This window comes from Bombina bombina, chromosome 5 (genome assembly GCF_027579735.1).
Source record: "Bombina bombina isolate aBomBom1 chromosome 5, aBomBom1.pri, whole genome shotgun sequence".
Classification (NCBI taxonomy): domain Eukaryota; kingdom Metazoa; phylum Chordata; class Amphibia; order Anura; family Bombinatoridae; genus Bombina; species Bombina bombina.
In genome coordinates this window covers 122,689,109-122,712,890 of record NC_069503.1, presented here as the reverse complement: position 1 = coordinate 122,712,890, position 23,782 = coordinate 122,689,109, and the positions used below count along the sequence as shown (strand labels likewise).

At 40.8% G+C, this 23,782-nt stretch overlaps 1 protein-coding gene across 1 annotated transcript in view; it reads right to left on the bottom strand.

Moving 5' to 3' along the window:
- The window catches only part of LOC128659246 (gastrula zinc finger protein XlCGF26.1), a 65,316-nt gene extending 45,170 nt beyond the window's left edge, over positions 1 to 20,146 (bottom strand). Inside the window, exons 1-2 of the mRNA XM_053712923.1 lie at positions 20,105 to 20,146; positions 9,866 to 9,967 (exon numbers count right to left, since the gene is read on the bottom strand). Of these exons, the coding sequence (XP_053568898.1) occupies positions 9,866 to 9,967; positions 20,105 to 20,120 (118 nt within the window). The 5' untranslated portion in view covers positions 20,121 to 20,146. The remainder of the gene's footprint in view (positions 1 to 9,865; positions 9,968 to 20,104) is intronic.
- Between the last annotated feature and the right edge of the window lie 3,636 nt (positions 20,147 to 23,782).

The window sequence follows — 23,782 nt, the reverse complement described above, 5'->3', positions numbered from 1 at the left end:
CTTGGAAACCTCCATCATTGCCAGGGGACTCCTTGTTCCCCCTTGATGGTTGATATAGGCTACAGTCGTGATATTGTCCGACTGAAACCTGATGAACCTGACCGCAGCCAGTTGAGGCCATGCCTGAAGAGCATTGAATATCGCTCTCAATTCCAGAATGTTTATCGGGAGGAGGGCTTCCTCCTGAGTCCACGAACCCTGAGCCTTCAGGGAGTTCCAGACCGCGCCCCAGCCCAGAAGGCTGGCATCTGTTGTCACTATAGTCCACTCCGGCCTGCGGAAGCTCATTCCCCTGGACAGATGGACCTGAGATAACCACCAGAGAAGAGAATCCCTGGTCTCTTGATCCAGATTTAGCAGAGGAGACAAATCTGTGTAGTCCCCATTCCACTGATTTAGCATGCAAAGTTGCAGCGGTCGGAGATGTAGGCGGGCAAACGGAACTATGTCCATTGCCGCTACCATTAGGCCGATTACTTCCATACACTGAGCCACTGACGGCCGAGAAATGGAATGAAGAGCACGGCAGGAATTTAACAGCTTTGAAATCCTGACCTCTGTTAGAAAAATTTTCATTTCTACTGAATCTATCAGAGTCCCTAGGAAGGAAACTCTTGTGAGAGGGGAGAGAGAACTCTTTTCTACATTCACCTTCCACCCGTGAGACCTCAGAAAAGCCAGAACAATGTTCGTATGGGACTTGGTGATTTGAAGAGACGACACCTGGATCAAGATGTCATCCAGCTAAGGAGCTACTGCTATGACCCGCGGCCTTTGGAACGCCAGTAGGGACCCTAGAACCTTTGTAAAGATTCTCAGCGCCGTGGCTAACCCGAAGGGAAGAGCCACAAATTGGTAATGCCTGTCTAGGAAGGCGAACCTGAGGAACTGATGATGATTTCTGTGAATCGGAATGTGCAGATAAGCATCCTTTAAGTCCACGGTAGTCATATATTGACCCTCCTGGATTAGAGGAAGAATGGTTCAAATTGTCTCCATCTTGAAGGATGGGACCCTGAGAATTTTTTTTAGGATCTTGAGATCCAAGATTGGTCTGAAAGTTCCCTCTTTTTTGGGAACTATAAATAGATTTGAATAGAAACCCTGCCCCTGTTCCTCCCTTGGAACTGGGTGGATTACTCCCATAACCAGTAGGTCTTGGACGCAATGTAAGAACGCCTCTCTCTTTATCTGGTTTGCAGATAATTGAGAGAGATGAAATCTCCCCTTTGGTGAGGAACCTTTGAATTCGAGAAGATATCCCTGGGAAACAATCTCCACTGCCCAAGGATCCTGAACGTCTCTTACCCAAGCCTGGGCAAAGAGAGAATGTCTGCCCCCCACTAGATCCTGTCCCGGATCGGGGGCTACTCCTTCATGCTGTTTTAGAGACAGTAGCTGGCTTTTTAGCCTGTTTCCCCTTGTTCCAAGCCTGGTTAGGTCTCCAAACTGGCTTGGACTGGGCGAAATTTCCCTCTTGTTTTGTACTAAGGGAAGCGGAAGCCGCGCCACTCCTGAAGTTTCGAAAGGAGCGAAAATTAGTCTGTCTGGTCCTTAACTTATTAGACTTATCCTGGGGAAGGGCGTGACCTTTTCCCCCAGTAATATCAGAAATGATCTCCTTCAGACCAGGCCCGAAAAGGGTCTTTCCTTTGAAGGGGATGTTAAGAAGCTTAGACTTTGAAGAAACATCTGCTGACCAGGACTTAAGCCATAGCGCCCTACGCGCCATGATGGCGAAACCTGAATTCTTAGCCGCAAGTTTGGTTAACTGAAACACGGCGTCTGAAATAAAGGAATTAGCAAGTTTAAGAGCTTTAATCCTGTCTAAAATCTCATCCCACGGAGTCTCCATTTGTAGAGCCTCTTCTAGAGACTCGAACCAAAAGGCCGCTGCAGCCGTAACTGGAGCAATGCACACGAGAGGCTGGAGAAGAAAACCTTGATGTAAGAAAATTTTCTTTAGGAGACCCTCCAATTTTTTATCCATAGGATCTTTGAAAGCACAACTGTCCTCAATCGGAATAGTTGTACGCATAGCTAAAGTAGAAACAGCTCCCTCCACCTTGGGGACTGTTTGCCACGAGTCCCGCATGGCGTCAGCTATGGGGAACATTTTTTTAAACACAGGAGGGGGAGAGAACGAAATACCTGGTCTATCCCATTCCTTAGTTATAATTTCCGAAAACCTTTTAGGGACTGGGAAAACATCAGTGTAAACAGGCACTGCAAAGTATTTGTCCATTTTACACAATTTCTCTGGTACCGCAATGGGGTCACAATCATCCAGAGTCGTTAGGACCTCCCTAAGTAATAAACGGAGGTGTTCAAGCTTAAATTTAAATGTTGACATATCAGAGTCGGGCTGAAGTAATAACTTCCCTGAATCTGAAAGCTCACCCTCAGATATCAAATCCCTTGCGCCAACTTCGGAACATTGTGAGGGCATAACGGACATATCTACTAAAGCGTCAGAAAGCTCTGTATTTGTTCTAACCCCAGAGCTGTCTCGCTTTCCTTGTAACCCTGGCAGTTTAGACAACACCTCTGTGAGAGTAGAACTCATAACTGCCGCCATGTCTCTTAAGGTAAAAGAATTAGACGCGCTAGACGCATCTGGCGTCATTTGTGCGGGAATAACAGGTTCTGACCCATGGGGAGAGCTAGACGTCATAATCTCCCTTCTCACGGGCTGAGAATCCTCTGGTGATATATTTTTTAAAGCCACAATATGGTCTTTGTAGCTTATAGATAGAATGTGTACCACTTGTACTGAACTAAGAGGGGGTTCCACAATGGCATCTAAACATATTGAACAGGTAGATTCTTCTACGTTAGACATGTTTAACAGACTAGCAAAGACACAAGCAAGCTTGGAAAACACTTTATTAAAGTAAAAAACAGCAATTTCCTCAAAACGGTACTGTACCTTTAAGAGAAAAAAAGTAGCACATAAACTGCAAAACAGTGAAAAAAAAGCAGTAAATGATTCGAAATGTTTACACTGTGTATAGGAAACCAAGGCAATATTGCACCCACTTGCAAATGGACGAGTAACCCTTTGGCCCCCAAACAGGATCGAAAAAACGTCTACCACCGGTATAAAACCGCTAAACACCTCACTACAGCTCTGCTGTGGTGCCTACCTGCCCTTAAATACGACCAGAAATTGAAGAAACCCTCTTTAGTGGTCCTCAGACACAGCAGGAATCTCTTGGAATGAAAGCAACTGCGGCGCGAAAATAGGCCCCTCCCACCACACTCGATGTCAGAGGGGCCTGAAAGAAACACTCCTAGGAGTTTGTGAAAAAGCCATGTGGAAAATCAAACCCCAAAAACAAAGTTTAAACACTCTCAAAAAAACGATCTGCATGTGTAAAAAGCAAACGTTTTTAACCCCTTATCACCAGATAACAAATAGTATGAGTATTACCCAACCTTGTAAGCTTGATCCCAGTCGTCATTAAATCACTGCATCTAGCTTACCACATTTCCAAAAAGGCTCTGTCAGCATTTTCTAGAACTTATCATCTCTCTAGAAACAAATATACTGAACATACCTCAAAGCAGGCAAACTGCAGGCCATTCCCCCAGCTGAAGTTTTCCCATACTCTTCAGTTATGTGTGAGAACAGCAATGGACCTTAGTTACAATCTGCTAAAATCATTATCCTCCAAGCAGAATTATTCTTCTAATTCCTGCCTGAGAGTAAACAGTACAACGCCGGTACCGTTTAAAATAACAAACTCTTGATTGAAGATGAAAAAACAGAATTTATGTTTACCTGATAAATTTCTTTCTCCAACGGTGTGTCCGGTCCACGGCGTCATCCTTACTTGTGGGATATTCTCTTCCCCAACAGGAAATGGCAAAGAGCCCAGCAAAGCTGGTCACATGATCCCTCCTAGGCTCCGCCTACCCCAGTCATTCGACCGACGTTAAGGAGGAATATTTGCATAGGAGAAACCATATGGTACCGTGGTGACTGTAGTTAAAGAAAATAAAATATCAGACCTGATTAAAAAAACCAGGGCGGGCCGTGGACCGGACACACCGTTGGAGAAAGAAATTTATCAGGTAAACATAAATTCTGTTTTCTCCAACATAGGTGTGTCCGGTCCACGGCGTCATCCTTACTTGTGGGAACCAATACCAAAGCTTTAGGACACGGATGAAGGGAGGGAGCAAATCAGGTCACCTAAATGGAAGGCACCACGGCTTGCAAAATCTTTCTCCCAAAAATAGCCTCAGAAGAAGCAAAAGTATCAAACTTGTAAAATTTGGTAAAAGTGTGCAGTGAAGACCAAGTCGCTGCCCTACATATCTGATCAACAGAAGCCTCGTTCTTGAAGGCCCATGTGGAAGCCACAGCCCTAGTGGAATGAGCTGTGATTCTTTCGGGAGGCTGCCGTCCGGCAGTCTCGTAAGCCAATCTGATGATGCTTTTAATCCAAAAAGAGAGAGAGGTAGAAGTTGCTTTTTGACCTCTCCTTTTACCTGAATAAACAACAAACAAGGAAGATGTTTGTCTAAAATCCTTTGTAGCATCTAAATAGAATTTTAGAGCGCGAACAACATCCAAATTGTGCAACAAACGTTCCTTCTTTGAAACTGGTTTTGGACACAGAGAAGGTACGATAATCTCCTGGTTAATGTTTTTGTTAGAAACAACTTTTGGAAGAAAACCAGGTTTAGTACGTAAAACCACCTTATCTGCATGGAACACCAGATAAGGAGGAGAACACTGCAGAGCAGATAATTCTGAGACTCTTCAAGCAGAAGAAATCGCAACTAAAAACAAAACTTTCCAAGATAATAACTTAATATCAACGGAATGTAAGGGTTCAAACGGAACCCCCTGAAGAACTGAAAGAACTAAATTGAGACTCCAAGGAGGAGTCAAAGGTTTGTAAACAGGCTTGATTCTAACCAGAGCCTGAACAAAGGCTTGAACATCTGGCACAGCTGCCAGCTTTTTGTGAAGTAATACCGACAAGGCAGAAATCTGTCCCTTCAGGGAACTTGCAGATAAACCTTTTTCCAATCCTTCTTGAAGGAAGGATAGAATCCTAGGAATCTTAACCTTGTCCCAAGGGAATCCTTTAGATTCACACCAACAGATATATTTTTTCCAAATTTTGTGGTAAATCTTTCTAGTCACAGGCTTTCTGGCCTGAACAAGAGTATCGATCACAGAATCTGAGAATCCTCGCTTCGATAAAATCAAGCGTTCAATCTCCAAGCAGTCAGCTGGAGTGAAACCAGATTCGGATGTTCGAACGGACCCTGAACAAGAAGGTCTCGTCTCAAAGGTAGCTTCCAAGGTGGAGCCGATGACATATTCACCGGATCTGCATACCAAGTCCTGCGTGGCCACGCAGGAGCTATCAAGATCACCGACGCCCTCTCCTGCTTGATCCTGGCTATCAGCCTGGGGATGAGAGGAAATGGCGGGAACACATAAGCTAGTTTGAAGGTCCAAGGTGCTACTAGTGCATCCACTAGAGCCGCCTTGGGATCCCTGGATCTGGCCCCGTAGCAAGGAACTTTGAAGTTCTGACGAGAGGCCATCAGATCCATGTCTGGAATGCCCCACAGGTGAGTGACTTGGGCAAAGATTTCCGGATGGAGTTCCCACTCCCCCGGATGCAATGTCTGACGACTCAGAAAATCCGCTTCCCAATTTTCCACTCCTGGGATGTGGATAGCAGACAGGTGGCAGGAGTGAGACTCCGCCCAAAGAATAATTTTGGTTACTTCTTCCATCGCTAGGGAACTCCTTGTTCCCCCCTGATGGTTGATGTACGCAACAGTCGTCATGTTGTCTGATTGAAACCGTATGAACCTGGTCCTCGCAAGCTGGGGCCAGGCCTGGAGCGCATTGAATATCGCTCTCAGTTCCAGAATATTTATCGGTAGAAGAGATTCTTCCCGAGACCAAAGACCCTGAGCTTTCAGGGATCCCCAGACCGCGCCCCAGCCTATCAGACTGGCGTCGGTCGTGACAATGACCCACTCTGGTCTGTGGAACATCATCCCTTGAGACAGATTGTCCAGGGACAGCCACCAACGGAGTGAGTCTCTGGTCCTCTGATTTACTTGTATCTTCGGAGACAAGTCTGTATAGTCCCCATTCCACTGACTGAGCATGCACAGTTGTAATGGTCTTAGATGAATGCGCGCAAAAGGAACTATGTCCATCGCCGCCACCATCAACCCGATCACTTCCATGCACTGAGCTATGGAAGGAAGAGGAACGGAATGAAGTATCCGACAAGAGTCCAGAAGCTTTGTTTTTCTGGCCTCTGTTAGAAAGATCCTCATTTCTAAGGAGTCTATAATTGTTCCCAAGAAGGGAACCCTTGTTGACGGGGATAGAGAACTCTTTTCCACGTTCACTTTCCAGCCGTGAGATCTGAGAAAGGCCAGGACAATGTCCGTGTGAGCCTTTGCTTGAGGAAGGGACGACGCTTGAATCAGAATGTCGTCCAGGTAAGGTACTACTGCAATGCCCCTTGATCTTAGCACCGCTAGAAGGGACCCTAGTACCTTTGTGAAAATCCTTGGAGCAGTGGCTAATCCGAAAGGAAGCGCCACGAACTGGTAATGTTTGTCCAGGAATGCAAACCTTAGGAACCGATGATGTTCCTTGTGGATAGGAATATGTAGATACGCATCCTTTAAATCCACCGTGGTCATAAATTGACCTTCCTGGATGGAAGGAAGGATAGTTCGAATGGTTTCCATCTTGAACGATGGGACCTTGAGAAATTTGTTTAAGATCTTGAGATCTAGGATTGGTCTGAACGTTCCCTCTTTTTTGGGAACTATGAACAGATTGGAGTAGAACCCCATCCCTTGTTCTCTTAATGGAACAGGATGAATCACTCCCATTTTTAACAGGTCTTCTACACAATGTAAGAACGCCTGTCTTTTTATGTGGTCTGAAGACAACTGCGACTTGTGGAACCTCCCCCTTGGGGGAAGTCCCTTGAATTCCAGAAGATAACCCTGGGAGACTATTTCTAGCGCCCAAGGATCCAGAACATCTCTTGCCCAAGCCTGAGCGAAGAGAGAGAGTCTGCCCCCCACCAGATCCGGTCCCGGATCGGGGGCCAATATTTCATGCTGTCTTGGTAACAGTGGCAGGTTTCTTGGCCTGCTTTCCCTTGTTCCAGCCTTGCATTGGTCTCCAAGCTGGCTTGGCCTGAGAAGTATTACCCTCTTGCTTAGAGGACGTAACACCTTGGGCTGGTCCGTTTTTACGAAAGGGACGAAAATTAGGTCTATTTTTTGCCTTGAAGGGCCGATCCTGAGGAAGGGCGTGGCCCTTACCCCCAGTGATATCAGAGATAATCTCTTTCAAGTCAGGACCAAACAGCGTTTTCCCCTTGAAAGGAATGTTTAGTAGCTTGTTCTTGGAAGACGCATCAGCCGACCAAGATTTCAACCAAAGCGCTCTGCGCGCCACAATAGCAAACCCAGAGTTCTTAGCCGCTAACTTAGCCAATTGCAAAGAGGCGTCTAGAGTGAAAGAATTAGCCAATTTGAGAGCATTGATTCTGTCCATAATCTCCTCATAAGGAGGAGAGTCACTATCGAGCACCTTAAGCAGTTCATCAAACCAGAAATATGCGGCTGTAGTGACAGGGACAATGCATGAAATGGGTTGTAGAAGGTAACCCTGCTGAACAAACATCTTTTTAAGCAAACCTTCTAATTTTTTATCCATAGGATCTTTGAAAGCACAACTATCCTCTATGGGAATAGTGGTGCGTTTGTTTAAAGTAGAAACCGCTCCCTCGACCTTGGGGACTGACTGCCATAAGTCCTTTCTGGGGTCGACCATAGGAAACAATTTTTTAAATATGGGGGGAGGGACGAAAGGAATACCGGGCCTTTCCCATTCTTTATTAACAATGTCCGCCACCCGCTTGGGTATAGGAAAAGCTTCTGGGAGCCCCGGCACCTCTAGGAACTTGTCCATTTTACATAGTTTCTCTGGGATGACTAAATTTTCACAATCATCCAGAGTGGATAATACCTCCTTAAGCAAAATGCGGAGATGTTCCAATTTAAATTTAAATGTAATCACATCAGATTCAGCCTGCTGAGAAATGTTCCCTAAATCAGTAATTTCTCCCTCAGACAAAACCTCCCTGGCCCCCTCAGATTGGGTTAGGGGCCCTTCAGAGATATTAATATCAGCGTCGTCATGCTCTTCAGTAACTAAAACAGAGCAGCCACGCTTACGCTGACAAGGGTTCATTTTGGCTAAAATGTTTTTGACAGAATTATCCATTACAGCCGTTAATTGTTGCATAGTAAGGAGAATTGGCGCGCTAGATGTACTAGGGGCCTCCTGAGTGGGCAAGACTCGTGTAGACGAAGGAGGGAATGATGCAGTACCATGCTTACTCCCCTCACTTGAGGAATCATCTTGGGCATCATTGTCATTATCACATAAATCACATTTATTTAAATGAATAGGAATTCTGGCTTCCCCACATTCAGAACACAGTCTATCTGGTAGTTCAGACATGTTAAACAGGCATAAACTTGATCAGAAAGTACAAAAAACGTTTTAAAATAAAACCGTTACTGTCACTTTAAATTTTAAACTGAACACACTTTATTACTGCAATTGCGAAAAAACATGAAGGAATTGTTCAAAATTCACCAAATTTTCACCACAGCGTCTTAAAGCCTTGAAAATATTGCACACCAATTTTGGAAGCTTTAACCCTTAAAATAACGGAACCGGAGCCGTTTTAAGCTTTAAACCCCTTTACAGTCCCTGGTATCTGCTTTGCTGAGACCCAACCAAACCCAAAGGGGAATACGATACCAAATGACGCCTTCAGAAGTCTTTTATAAGTATCAGAGCTCCTCTCACATGCGACTGCATGCCATGCCTCTCAAAAACAAGTGCGCAACACCGGCGCGAAAATGAGACTCTGCCTATGCTTTGGGAAAGCCCCTAAAGAATAAGGTGTCTAAAACAGTGCCTGCCGATATTATTAAATCAAAATACCCAGAATAAATGATTCCTCAAGGCTAAATAAGTGTTAATATCAATCGATTTAGCCCAAAAAAAGTCTACAGTTTAAATAAGCCCTTGTGAAGCCCTTATTTACAATCGTAATAAACATGGCTTACCGGATCCCATAGGGAAAATGACAGCTTCCAGCATTACATCGTCTTGTTAGAATGTGTCATACCTCAAGCAGCAAGAGACTGCAAACTGTTCCCCCAACTGAAGTTAATTGCTCTCAACAGTCCTGTGTGGAACAGCCATGGATTTTAGTTACGGTTGCTAAAATCATTTTCCTCATACAAACAGAATTCTTCATCTCTTTTCTGTTTCTGAGTAAATAGTACGTACCAGCACTATTTGAAAATAACAAACTCTTGATTGAATAATGAAAAACTACAGTTAAACACTAAAAAACTCTAAGCCATCTCCGTGGAGATGTTGCCTGTACAACGGCAAAGAGAATGACTGGGGTAGGCGGAGCCTAGGAGGGATCATGTGACCAGCTTTGCTGGGCTCTTTGCCATTTCCTGTTGGGGAAGAGAATATCCCACAAGTAAGGATGACGCCGTGGACCGGACACACCTATGTTGGAGAAAACTACACTAAATCACCACATATCTCTTTATACTTCCACTTGTCGAGAGCTTGCAAAGAGAACGACTGGGGGTGGGGGTTAAGGGAGGAGCTATATAGGCAGCTCTGCTGTGGGTGTCCTGCAACTTCCTGTTGGGAAGGAGAATAACCCACAAGTAATGGATGAACCCGTGGACTGGATACACCTTACAAGAGAAAGGGACATTTAACTCTAAACATTGGATCAATTCTCACCATGACTAGATGTAACAATTACAGTCTTTATTGCCATTAAAGGATCAGCAGTGTCAATATTTTCTTCCTCCATCTTCATCTGAAAACCCTCCGGCAGAACATCTGGAAATCCAATGCACAAAATCAGTAAGAAAAATCAAATAAACAGTGTATTATAACAACTAAACTGGTAAAACAATAAATAGTGAATATGTGTATACCAGGTCAGTCAAGTCCTTAGAGCTCAGTGTTTACAAAAGGATATTGGTGTTGGGAGGATTTTCTTTTAAACATATCTCCTTTTATCTTCAATAAAAAAGAAAACAAAAATTGTGAAGTTCTGTGTAACTCGGTAAAGAAGTTCTTGCGGGATAATTGTCACACATTGTGGCGCTTTTAATCAGCTCCCAGTAACAGCTGCCATTTAGCATAAAACAGCCAGGTCACATATCACAATAAATATGCTTAGTATTTGTAACACCAATGTGGGTAACAAATGTAATTTAGGGATACTCCTGACTGGCTCCCATCTGTAAGCAATATATACTGCTGTACCTCATCACTCTTACTGCTATCTGAGACCGCCATTCCTGGCAATCTACATTTCACTTGATGTAATGGCTTTTCAGGGATGACTATACACTCTCAGTCCTTTTCTTTTTCCATTTGCCAAAACTCTGCTACCTCAGAACAAGGTTTTGTATTAATTACATGTTTTCTGTGTTGTATCAGTACTTGTAATTAATACTTTGAAAACAAACAATAAAATAGTTATGTAGGAGCAAAGTTTAAAAGATCAAGGTGACTGAAAAAATCTCTCTCTTGCCAATACACACACACCATTTCTTAAAAGAACATATTTAAAATCTGATAAACCACAACAATGCTCCAGATACATAAAAATCATTGTGCTCCCATATCTGGATGATTAATAAACCGACACGTTATGTATTAAACCAAATTTACCAAAATGTTGAGTTTTCTAGAGTCCAGGAAGAGCATGGAGGTGACTATGGTTACTGATGGTGTTTAAAAGCGCATGGGAGATTCAGCAAGTTGAAGATTTTGGGATGACTGAAAAGCAGGTGAGAGTAAGGTTGAGGAGATACTATTAGATGGTTCAAGAAAGCCAAAATAATAGATTAGGCAAGATGCTTCTCTTTTAGTTTCTTAACTTTCAACAGTGTTCTTAAATAACCGTACTCACAGTATTTTGTACCCACCTCTTCTATGCTGTCTCACAAAAGTATGAGCTTGGAAATCATTCTGCATGAGTGGGGTGGGGAAAGTGGGAACGTAGTTGGAGAACTTGATGCAACAGGTTGCCCAATAAAATAACATGGATACAGTACATTTATGAGGTTGTGTCAACTGGTGGAATGCTTTACATAAATCTTTTCATGTAGAGTAATATTTCACTATGAAAGTCCAAGAGTGGCTGCCTTATATATTCCTCCTGATAATTACTGCTTTTCAGCGTTACAGGCCCAAAAGTGGCCTTGTTTATTTTAGGTTAAACAATAACGGCTAGATTACGAGTTTTGCGTTCCGGTGCATTACGGCTTTTAACGCTGAAAAATTGGCCATTACGCTGGAATGGCCAGGAAAGCATATTACGAGTCATGGTGGGTATAGCTATACCGCAAGCATTTTAGCCTGTAACGCAACGTCAATTCCGCAGTCAAAAAATGAAGTTTTTTCGTGGGATTTTCATAGCGCCGGTATTACAGGTTGTGCGTTCAGGCTAAAATGCTTGCATTACAGCCTATAACGACACAAGCCATACATCTGACAGCAGTAGTTAAGGATTTTGGCTGATTTAAACAGCCAATAGGATTTCAGTAGCTCTCATCCTATTGGCTGATTTGAATTCGAAGAATCAAATCAGTCAATAGGAATGCAAGGTACGCCATTTTGAAAGGGCTACCTTGCATTCAACTTCAGTGTACGGCGCTGACCGAATGAAGAGGAGGACGCTCCACGCAGGATAGCTTCCAGGATAGCTCTGCTCCACGCCGCCGGGATGAAGATATAAGATGTCCCCGAGATGGATGAAGGTGTCGTCGCCTGGATGAAGACTTCTCGCCGCCTGGATGAAGATGGATGTTCGTATTTCAGGAACCGTGAGTAGATTTTATAGGGATAGTGTTAGGATTTTTTTTTAAATTTTTGGGTGTTTTTTTTTTTAGATTAGGGATGGGCACTTGTAAAAGAGCTGAATGCCCTTTAAGGGCAGTGAAAGAGCTGAATGCCCTTTTAAAGGCAATGCCCATACAAATGTCCCTTTAGGGGCAATGGGTAGCTTAGGAATTTTTAGAGTTAGTTTTTTTTTATTTTGGGGGGTTGCTTGGGTGGTGGGTTTTACTGTTGGGGGGACTTTGTATTTTTTTACAGGTAAAAGAGCTGTTTAACTTAGGGCAATGCCCTACAAAAGGCCCTTTTAAGGGCAATTGGTAGTTTTATATTGGGGGGGCTTTTTATTTTTATAGGGCTGTTAGATTAGGTGTGATTGTTTTTATTTTTGATCATTTTGTTTATTATTTTTTGTAAGCTTAGTGTTTTTTATTTTTCGTAATTTAGTGTTTATTATTTTTTGTAATTTTAGATTTTTTTTAAAAAATTCGTAGTGTTAGGTTTTTTTAAAATTTGTAATTTAGATTTTTTAATTGGTAGTTTTTTTATTTTATTAGAATAGTTATGTTACGTTAATTTATAGTTTAAATTTAGGGCTTTTATTTATTTTAAGATAGTTATATTGTAATTTTAAATTTAAAGTTAGGGGGATGTTAGGTTTGGGGGTTAATAGGTTTATTTAGTGTTTTGTGATGTGGGGGGGCTGGCGGTTTAGGAGTTAATAGGTTTATTTAGTGGCAACGATGTGGGGGGCCGGAGATTTAGGTTTAATAGGTTTATTTAGTAGCGGTGATATGGGAGGCCGGAGGTTTAGGGGTTAATCATTTTATTTAGTGGCGGCGATGTCGGGGAGGGCGGATTAGGGGTGTTTAGACTTGGGGTTTATGTTAGGGTGTTAGTTTTAAACATAACTTTCTTTTCCCCATAGACATCAATGGGGTTGCGTTACGGAGATTTTTTATTCCGCACTTCAGGTGTTAGAAAAACACTCTCTCCCCATTGATGTCTATGGGGGTAAGCGTGCACGAGCACGTAAAATTAGCCCTTGGATTTTGTGTGGTATGGAGCTTAACGCACCATAACGCACAGCACAAGGAGGCTTTTCAGTAACTCGTAATGGCAGCGCAAGGGAGAGAGAAATAACACAACTTTTTTGGCGTTAGTGTTGCACCATGTTTATGCAAAACTCGTAATCTAGGTGACAGTAAGCAACGTGTTACTTATTCTATAAACACATGTAACTCTCACACACCTAGATTACAAGTTTTGCGTTATGAGTCAAATAGCAGCGTTGTGGCCCATAACGCATCATTTTCCCTAATGCAGCCATTACAAGTCTTGTTGGTATAGGTATACCGCAAGCCTTTTAGCCTGTAACGCAACGTCAGTACCGCACTCATAAAAATGACGTTTTTTCATGGGATTCCCATAGCGCCGGTATTACGATTTTTGCGTTTTGGCTAAAAAGCGAGCGTTACAGCCTAAAACGACAAGATCTGTGATGCTGTCATGATCCAGCCTAGAATTGAACCTGGGACCTGTTTCTATTTCTGCTGCTGTTCTTTCCCAGTCTGCTGACTTACCTCTTCGCCACCAGATGGCTTGATCACAGGCTGAGCATATTGGTTTTCTATTTGCTGCAACTTTGGCTCTATGGCTCCACCTGCCTACCAGCTGTAACAAATCATATAATCAGCAGCCTGCTATATTAGGTAGGTTTACTTTCAGTTCTGGGCCATGACATTGAGTGTTGCACTCTGACAGAGCCTCTGCTCCAGATTCCTATTTGAATTCAGCTTTGCTGGATTTCCTGGTGCTTGTTATTACAAAGATCTCCATTCCTGCCTGTTACTACAAAGTTACCAGTCTACAGCTTATGCAAGTATCCTGCCTGTTATTACAAAGACCTGCATTCCTGCCTGTTACTACAAAGTTACCAGTCTACAGCCTATGCAAGTATCCTGCCTGTTATTACAAAGATCTCCATTCCTGCCTGTTACTACAAAGTTACCAGTCTACAGCCTATTCAAGTATCCTGCCTGTTATTACAAAGATCTGCATTCCTGCCTGTTACTACAAAGTTACCAGTCTACAGCCTATGCAAGTATCCTGCCTGTTATTACAAAGATCTGCATTCCTGCCTGTTACTACAAAGTTACCAGTCTACAGCCTATGCAAGTATCCTGCCTGTTATTACAAAGATCTGCATTCCTGCCTGTTACTACAAAGTTACCAGTCTACAGCCTATGCAAGTATCCTGCCTGTTATTACAAAGATCTCCATTCCTGCCTGTTACTACAAAGTTACCAGTCTACAGCCTATGCAAGTATCCTGCCTGTTATTACAAAGATCTGCATTCCTGCCTGTTACTACAAAGTTACCAGTCTACAGCCTATGCAAGTATCCTGCCTGTTATTACAAAGATCTGCATTCCTGCCTGTTACTACAAAGTTACCAGTCTACAGCCTATGCAAGTATCCTGCCTGTTATTACAAAGATCTCCATTCCTGCCTGTTACTACAAAGTTACCAGTCTACAGCCTATGCAAGTATCCTGCCTGTTATTACAAAGATCTGCATTCCTGCCTGTTACTACAAAGTTACCAGTCTACAGCCTATGCAAGTATCCTGCCTGTTATTACAAAGATCTGCATTCCTGCCTGTTACTACAGAGTTCCAGTTTACAATATCCTGCCTATTATTACAAAGTTACCTGATTACAGCATCTCTTCATATCCTACCTGTTACTGCCAAGTTTTGGTCTACAGCATATCTGCATATCCTGCTTGCTATTGCCAAGTTTCTTGTCTACAGTTTATTTACATTTTGCCTGCTTTATGCCTGTCTAAACCAAGTTACTTTGTATTCTTATCTACAGAGACTTTGCCTTTTATCTAGTTTGCATCTCTCTGCATTGCTAATTAACCTATCAATAAAACCTTCACTTTATTTCCTAAAACCCTTGTACCTGTTTTATTATGCAAAAAAAGAAAGACTCACGCAGACAAAACACAACTTTAACCCCAGAACCTGACCCCTCTGCACAACAGCTTCCGACACCTGAACCTGCTCCCTTGAAGAGTGTGACAAACGGCATCTAAAGTCAGTAGTTATGAATTTTACACTACAAAGCTGTAACATAAAACTCATAACTAAAGTGTTAAAAAGTACACTAACCCCCATAAAATACCTATTAACCCCTAAATCGAGGCCCTCCCACATCGCAAACACTATAATAAACTTATTAACCCCTAATCTGCCGCTCCCGATATCGCCGACACTTTCAAAAAATATTTACCCCTATTCCGCCACTCCCTGACATCTTCACCACTATACTAAAGTTATTAACCCCTAAACTGCTGCCCTCCCGCATCGCAAACACTATATAAATATTATTAACCCCTAATCTGCCGTCCGCCCACATCGCCCCCACTATACTAAAGTTATTAAGCCCTACACTGCAGCCACTATAATAATCCTATCAACCCCTAAACCGCAAGCCCCCCCACAATGAAATATACTAAACTATTAACCCCTAAACTGAAAGCCCCCCACATTGAAATAAACTAAAGTAAACTATTTACCCCTAAACCTAACAACCCCCTAACTTTATATTAAAATTACAATTTCCCTAGCTTAAATTAAATTAAAATTTACCTGTCAAATTAAAAAACTTAAGTTTAAACTACCAATTAAACTAATATAATAAATAAACTAAAATTAAACTAACTACCAATTAACTAAAACTAAACATTAAAAAAATCCTAACACTACTCTAAAAATTACAAAGTATCTAAATACAAAAACAAAAAAATACTAAGTTGCAAAAAATAGCAAACACTAAATTACGGAAAATAACAAACCAAATTATCCAAAATAAAAAAGAATAACAGCTAAACTAATAGCCCTATCAAAATAAAAAAGCCCACCCAAAATACCTCCCCCCCAGCCAACAATAAACTTCCAATGGCCCTTAAAATAGCCTTTTGTGGGGCATTACCCCAAAGATATCAGCTCTTTTACCTGTAAAAAAAAAAACACAAAGACCCCCCCAACAGTAAAATCCACCACCCAACCAACCCCCCAAAATAAAAAACCTAATTCTAAAAAAACCTAAGCTACCCATTGCCCCGAAAAGGGCATTTGTATGGGCATTGCCCTTAAAAGGGCATTTATCTCCTTTACTGCCCAGACCCTAAACTAAAAAAAAAAAACAACACCCAAAAAATACATAAAAAAGCCTAACACTAACCCCCTGACGATCCACTTACAGTTTTTGAAGTCCCACTTGAATGATCTTCATCCCGGAGTTAAAGTCCTGATCCAGGCGGCGAGAAGTCTTCATCCAGGCGGCCTCTTCAATCTTCATCCCGGCAGCGAAGTCCTGATCCAATCGCGGCGAGAAGTCTTCATCCAGGCGGCCTTTTCAATCTTCATCCAGGAGGCATCTTCTATCTTGATCCCGGAGTTGCGGAGCGGGTCCATCCATTCGAATTAGCCAATAGAATGAGATCTGCTTAAATACTATTGGCTGATTTGAACAGCCAATAGGATTTTAGCAGCCCTATTTCCTATTGGCTGATTCAAATTTTTCAGCCAATAGGAATGCAAGGAACGCCATCTTGAATTGCGTCCCTTGCATTGAAGATTCAGTGTACGGCGGCGACCGTATGAAGAGGATGCTCCACGCCGGATGTCTTTAGGATGGACCCGCTCCGCGCCTCCGGGATCAAGATAGAAGATGCCGCCTGGATGAAGAGTGAAGAGGCCGTCTGGATGAAGACTTTAACTCCGGGATGAAGATCGTTCAAGCGGGACTTCAAAAACTGTAAGTGGATAGTCAGGGGGTTAGTGTTAGGTTTTTTTAAGTTTTTTTGGGGTGTTTTTTTTTTTAGTTTAGGGTCTGGGCAGTAAAAGAGCTAAATTTTTCAGGGCAATGCCCATACAAATGCCTTTTTCAGGGCAATAGGTAGCTTTTTTTTGGGGTTTGGGGGGTGGGGGTTTGTAATGTTAGTGGGTCTTTGTAAAACAATTTCACTTAAAGAGCTGCTATATTTAGGGCAATGCCATACAAAAGGCCCTTTTAAGAGCCATTGGTAGTTTATTCTAGATTAGGTTTTTATTTTGGGGTGTTTTTTTATGGATATTAGAATAGGAATATTTTTTTTTATTTTTGATAATTTGTTTGTTATTTTGTGTAATGTATATTTTTAGGGGGTGTTTTTTTATTTTAGCAAATATATGTATTGTATGTATGTATGTATTGGGTACTTGTAAAGCGCGGCTAATCACCCGTAAGGGTCTCAAGGCGCTGCTCATTTTATCAACCTCAGAAGGATGAAAGGCTGAGTGGACCTCGCTGGGGATTGAACCTGCAACCCTTGGGTTGCTACAGAGCTCAGCCACAGTGCCTTAGCATGCTGACCTAGCAAAAGAGCCGTTTAACTTAGGGCAATGCCCTACAAAAGGGCCTTTTAAGGGCCCCCCAAACTTGCCTGTAAAATAAAAATAAATCCTGAGATAGATACAAATGAAACTATTAGTGATATTGTAGCTATATTAGGGTTTATTTTATAGGAACGTATTTAGTTTTAAATAGGAATAATTTATTTAATAATAGTAAATTTATTTAGATTTATTTAAATTAAATTTAAGTTAGGGGGGGTGTTAGGGTTAGACTTAGGTTTAGGGGTTAATACATTTAATATAGAAGCGGCGACGTTGTGGGCGGCAGATTAGGGGTTAATAAATGTAGGTAGGTGTCGGCGATGTTAGGGACGGCAGATTAGGGGTTAATAAAATGTAACTAGTGTTTGCGAGGCAGGAGTGTGGCGGTTTAGGGGTTAATATATTTATTACAGTGGCGGCGATGTCCGGTCGGCAGATTAGGGGTTAAATAATTTTATTATAGTGTTTGCGATGGGATTGGCCTCGGTTTAGGGGTTAATAGGTAGTTTATGGGTGTTAGTGTACTTTTTAGCACTTTAGTTAAGAGCTTTATGTTCTGGCGTTATCCCATAAAACTCTTAACTTCTGACTTTAAAATGCGTTAGGAGTCTTGCCAGAAGAGGTTGTACCGCTCACTTTTTCCAGCGATCATAATACCGGCGTTAGTAAAATCCCATTAGTAATCTAGGCGACAGTAAGCAACGTGTTACTTATTGTATAAACACTTGTAACTCACACAGTAAGCAACGTGTTACTTATTCTATACACACCTGTAACTCACACAGTAAGCAACGTGTTACTTATTCTATACACACATGTAACTCACACAGAAGGCAACGTGTTACTTATTCTATACACACATGTAACTCACACAGAAGGCAACGTGTTACTTATTCTATACACACATGTAACTCACACAGAAGGCAACGTGTTACTTATTCTATACACACATGTAACTCACACAGAAGGCAACGTGTTACTTATTCTATAAATTATTTGTAACTCACACAGTAAGCAACATGTTACTTATTCTATAAACAGATGTAACTCACACAGTAAGCAACATGTTACTTATTCTATAAACACGTGTAACTCACACAGAAGGCAACGTGTTACTTATTCTATAAATTATTTGTAACTCACACAGTAAGCAACATGTTACTTATTCTATAAACAGATGTAACTCACACAGTAAGCAACATGTTACTTATTCTATAAACACGTGTAACTCACACAGTAAGCAACGTGTTACTTATTCTATAAATTATTTGTAACTCACACAGTAAGCAATGTGTTACTTCTAGATTGTAAATTCCCACGGGAATAGGGCCCTCAATCCCTCCTGTATGTGTTTGTAAATTTTGTCCTGTCTCATACAAGTCATATTGTTTTATTTAAATGAATTGTATCCATGGACGGCGCTGTGGAATACGTTGGCGCTTCATAAATAAAGTATATAATAATAATACTTATTCTATAAACACCTGTAACTCACACAGTAAGCAACGTGTTACTTATTCTATAAACACCTGTAACTCACACAGTAAGCAAAGTGTTACTTATTCTATACACACATGTAACTTATTCTATAAAGATGTGTAACTCACACAGTAAGCAACGTGTTACTTATTGTATAAACACCTGTAACACACACAGTAAGCAACGTGTTACTTATTCTATAAACACCTGTAACTCACACAGTAAGCAACATGTTACTTACTGTATAAACACCTGTAACTCACACAGTAAGAAACGTGTTACTTATTCTATAAACACATGTAACTCACACAGTAAGCAACGTGTTACATATTCTATAAAGACGTGTAACTCACACAGTAAGCAACATGTTACTTATTGTATAAACACCTGTAACTCACACAGTAAGCAATGTGTTACTTACTGTATAAACACATGTAACTCACACAGTAAGCAACGTGTTACTTATTGTATAAACACCTGTAACTCACACAGAAAGCAACGTGTTACTTATTGTATAAACACCTGTAGCTCACACAGTAAGCAACGTGTTACTTATTGTATAAACACCTGTAACTCACACAGAAAGCAACATGTTACTTATTGTATAAACACCTGTAACTCACACAGAAAGCAATGTGTTACTTATTGTATAAACACCTGTAACTCACACAGAAAGCAACGTGTTACTTATTCTATAAACACGTGTAACTCACACAGTAAGCAACGTGTTACTTATTGTATAAACACCTGTAACACACACAGTAAGCAACGTGTTACTTATTCTATAAACACCTGTAACTCACACAGTAAGCAACGTGTTACTTATTGTATAAACACCTGTAACTCACACAGTAAGCAACGTGTTACTTATTGTATAAACACATGTAACTCACACAGTAAGCAACGTGTTACATATTCTATAAAGACGTGTAACTCACACAGTAAGCAACGTGTTACTTGTTCTATAAAGAAATGTTACTTGAACATTTTAGTTATTATGTGACAATGTAAACAGGTGAAATTATATAAGTGCCACCTATTGACAAAATATTCTTATTTAATTGTGTTACTTAGTGATTAATAAGCAATAAAAATGAAAGGTAATTTAATGTGATGATTGTGTCTTAGTACACGATTGAGGAGTTGACATGTGTGACATCAGCGCTTTAAACAAATAACCAGTAGTGACTGTTGTACTCACATAAGTGCTGATCCATTATGATAACAGGCTGGGTCCTTTGGTTCTGCTGGAAAAAGATATTGGTCATACTAGATATTCAAATGTCTTCACAGAATTAAAGGGACATTAAGCTGCAATAAGGAAATAATTTAATGCATTACTGCCGAACCAATCAAGAATGGAGTATGTGCACTGCTACTGAGCCAATCAGGAGTGCCATATATGTGTGTGTAGCTACCAATCATTGCCCTTATGTAACATGAGATATGCTTTATATTTAGGAAACTTTAAATGTTTTTTAATATGCCTTATTGCTGTTTCAGGTCCCTTTAGTAGTCATCTATCAATACTGTAGTCTAACTTATTCGCACAAAAAGCAAGTAATACATTCATTTTTGTGGGGTCAGTATCTGGATACTACAGGATGAACCCAACAACATGTCTGGGGAATATGGAACAGCCAAATGTTTGACAGGTTAATTAACCTCTTCGCTACTGAAAATTTAAAAGAAGAAATACTGGAGATTTTTTTTACTATAACTCCATTTAAACAGAAATGTATATTTCTTTTAAGTAGACAACCCAAGATATTGTTCTAGGCCCATTTTGATTATATTTCATACCACCATTTAACCACCAAATGCAATCAAATAATAAAAAAAAAAAAGTTAACTTTTTCCACAAACTTTTTTTCTCACAGTAATTAAATATATATATAGGCTGTGATACAGGTATAACCCGCTCATACAGCGGGTTAGGGACCGGAGCCCCGCTGTAAAGCGAAAACCGCCTTAAAGTGAAACAAGGCAGTTTTAGCTTTCTTTTCACTTGCCAGTGTGTTTAAAAACTTGAAAACATGTTTGAACTAACAAATATTAGGAGTGCAATAGTGCTGCATTTAGTTTAACACTAGCACAGCACAGTATTCAATAAATACTGTACCTGTAAAATAGTGACAATTACTGTAGTAAAATTTTAGACTATACCACCGAGACACAGATTGCACTGTAATGATGTAAACAGAGTGAACTGCGCATAACAAAATGGTGACAGTCACTTTTCTCGCAATCTCATGATGATTACAGCACTGTTTCAAAATCTTTGGAGATTGAATTTCAGCTCCACAAAGCGCTGTATTAGCGAAGCGCTGTAAAGTGAAGCGCTGTAAAGTGAGGTATACCTGTATCTAATCACAGGGCTACATGGCACACACACACACATATTACAGTACATTATACAGTACCACAGCCTATATATATCTAATCACAGGACTACATGACACACACACAGATTACAGCACATTATACTGTACCACAGCCTATATATATCTAATCACAGGGCTACATGACACACACAGAATATAGCACATTATACAGTACCAAAGCCTATATATATCTAATCACAGGGCTACATGACACACACAGATTACAGCACATTATACAGTACCACAGCCTATATATATCTAATCACAGGGCTACATGACACACACACAGATTACAGCACATTATACAGTACTACAGCCTATATATATCTAATCACAGGACTACATGACACACACAGAATATAGCACATTATACAGTACCAGAGCCTATATATATCTAATCACAGGACTACATGACACACACACAGATTACAGCACATTATACAGTACTACAGCCTATATATATCTAATCACAGGACTACATGACACACACACACAGATTACAGCACATTATACAGTACCACTGTCTATATCTATCTAATCACAGGGCTACATGACACACACACAGATTACAGCACATTATACAGTACCACAGCCTATATATATCTAATCACAGGGCTACATGACACACACACAGATTACAGCACATTATACAGTACCACAGTCTATATATATCGAATCACAGGGCTACATGACACACACACAGCTTACAGCACATTATACAGTACCACAGCCTCTATAAATCTAATCACAGGGCTACATGACACACACACAGATTACAGCACATTATACAGTACCACAGCCTATATATATCTAATCACAGGGCTACATGACACACACACAGATTACAGCACATTACACAGTACCACAGCCTATATATATCTAATCACAGGGCTACATGACACACACACAGAGATTACAGCACATTATACAGTACCACAGCCTATATATATCTAATCACAGGGCTACATGACATACACACAGATTACAGCACATTATACAGTACCACAGCCTATATATATATATAATCACAGGGCTACATGACACACACACAGATTACAGTACATTATACAGTACCACAGCCTATATATATATCTAATCACAGGGCTACATGACACACACACAGATTACAGTACATTATACAGTACCACAGCCTATATATATATATCTAATCACAGGGCTACATGACACACACACAGAGATTACAGCACATTATACAGTACCACAGCCTATATATATCTAATCACAGGGCTACATGACACACACACAGATTACAGCACATTATACAGTACCACAGCCTATATATATCTAATCACAGGGCTACATGATACACACACACAGATTACAGCACATTATACAGTACCACAGCCTATATATATCTAATCACAGGACTACATGACACACACACAGAGATTACAGCACATTATACAGTACCACAGCCTATATATATCTAATCACAGGGCTACATGACACACACACACAGATTACAGCACATTATACAGTACCACAGCCTATATATATCTAATCACAGGGCTACATGACACACACACACACAGAGATTACAGCACATTATACAGTATCACAGCCTATATATATCTAATCACAGGGCTACATGGCACACACACACACAGATTACAGTACATTATACAGTACCACAGCCTATATATATATCTAATCACAGGGCTACATGACATACACACAGATTACAGCACATTATACAGTACCACGGCCTATATATATCTAATCACAGGGCTACATGACACACACACAGATTACAGAACATTATACAGTACCACAGTCTATATATATCTAATCACAGGACTACATGACACACACAGATTACAGCACATTATACAGTACCACAGCCTATATATATATCTAATCACAGGACTACATGACACACACAGATTACAGCACATTATACAGTACCACAGCCTATATATATCTAATCACAGGACTACATGACACACACAGATTACAGCACATTATACAGTACCACAGCCTATATATATCTAATCACAGGACTACATGACACACACAGATAACAGCACATTATACAGTACCACGGCCTATATATATCTAATCACAGGGCTACATGACACACACACACAGATTACAGCACATTATACAGTATCACAGCTTATATATATCTAATCACAGGGCTACATGACACACACACAGATTACAGCACATTATACAGTACCACAGCCTATATATATCTAATCACAGGGCTACATGACACACACAGATTACAGCACATTATACAGTACCACAGCCTATATATATCTAATCACAGGGCTACATGACACACACAGATTACAGCACATTATACAGTACCACAGCCTATATATATCTAATCACAGGGCTACATGACACACAGATTACAGCACATTATACAGTACCACAGCCTATATATATCTAATCACAGGGCTACATGACACACAGATTACAGCACATTATACAGTACCACAGCCTATATATATCTAATCACATGACTA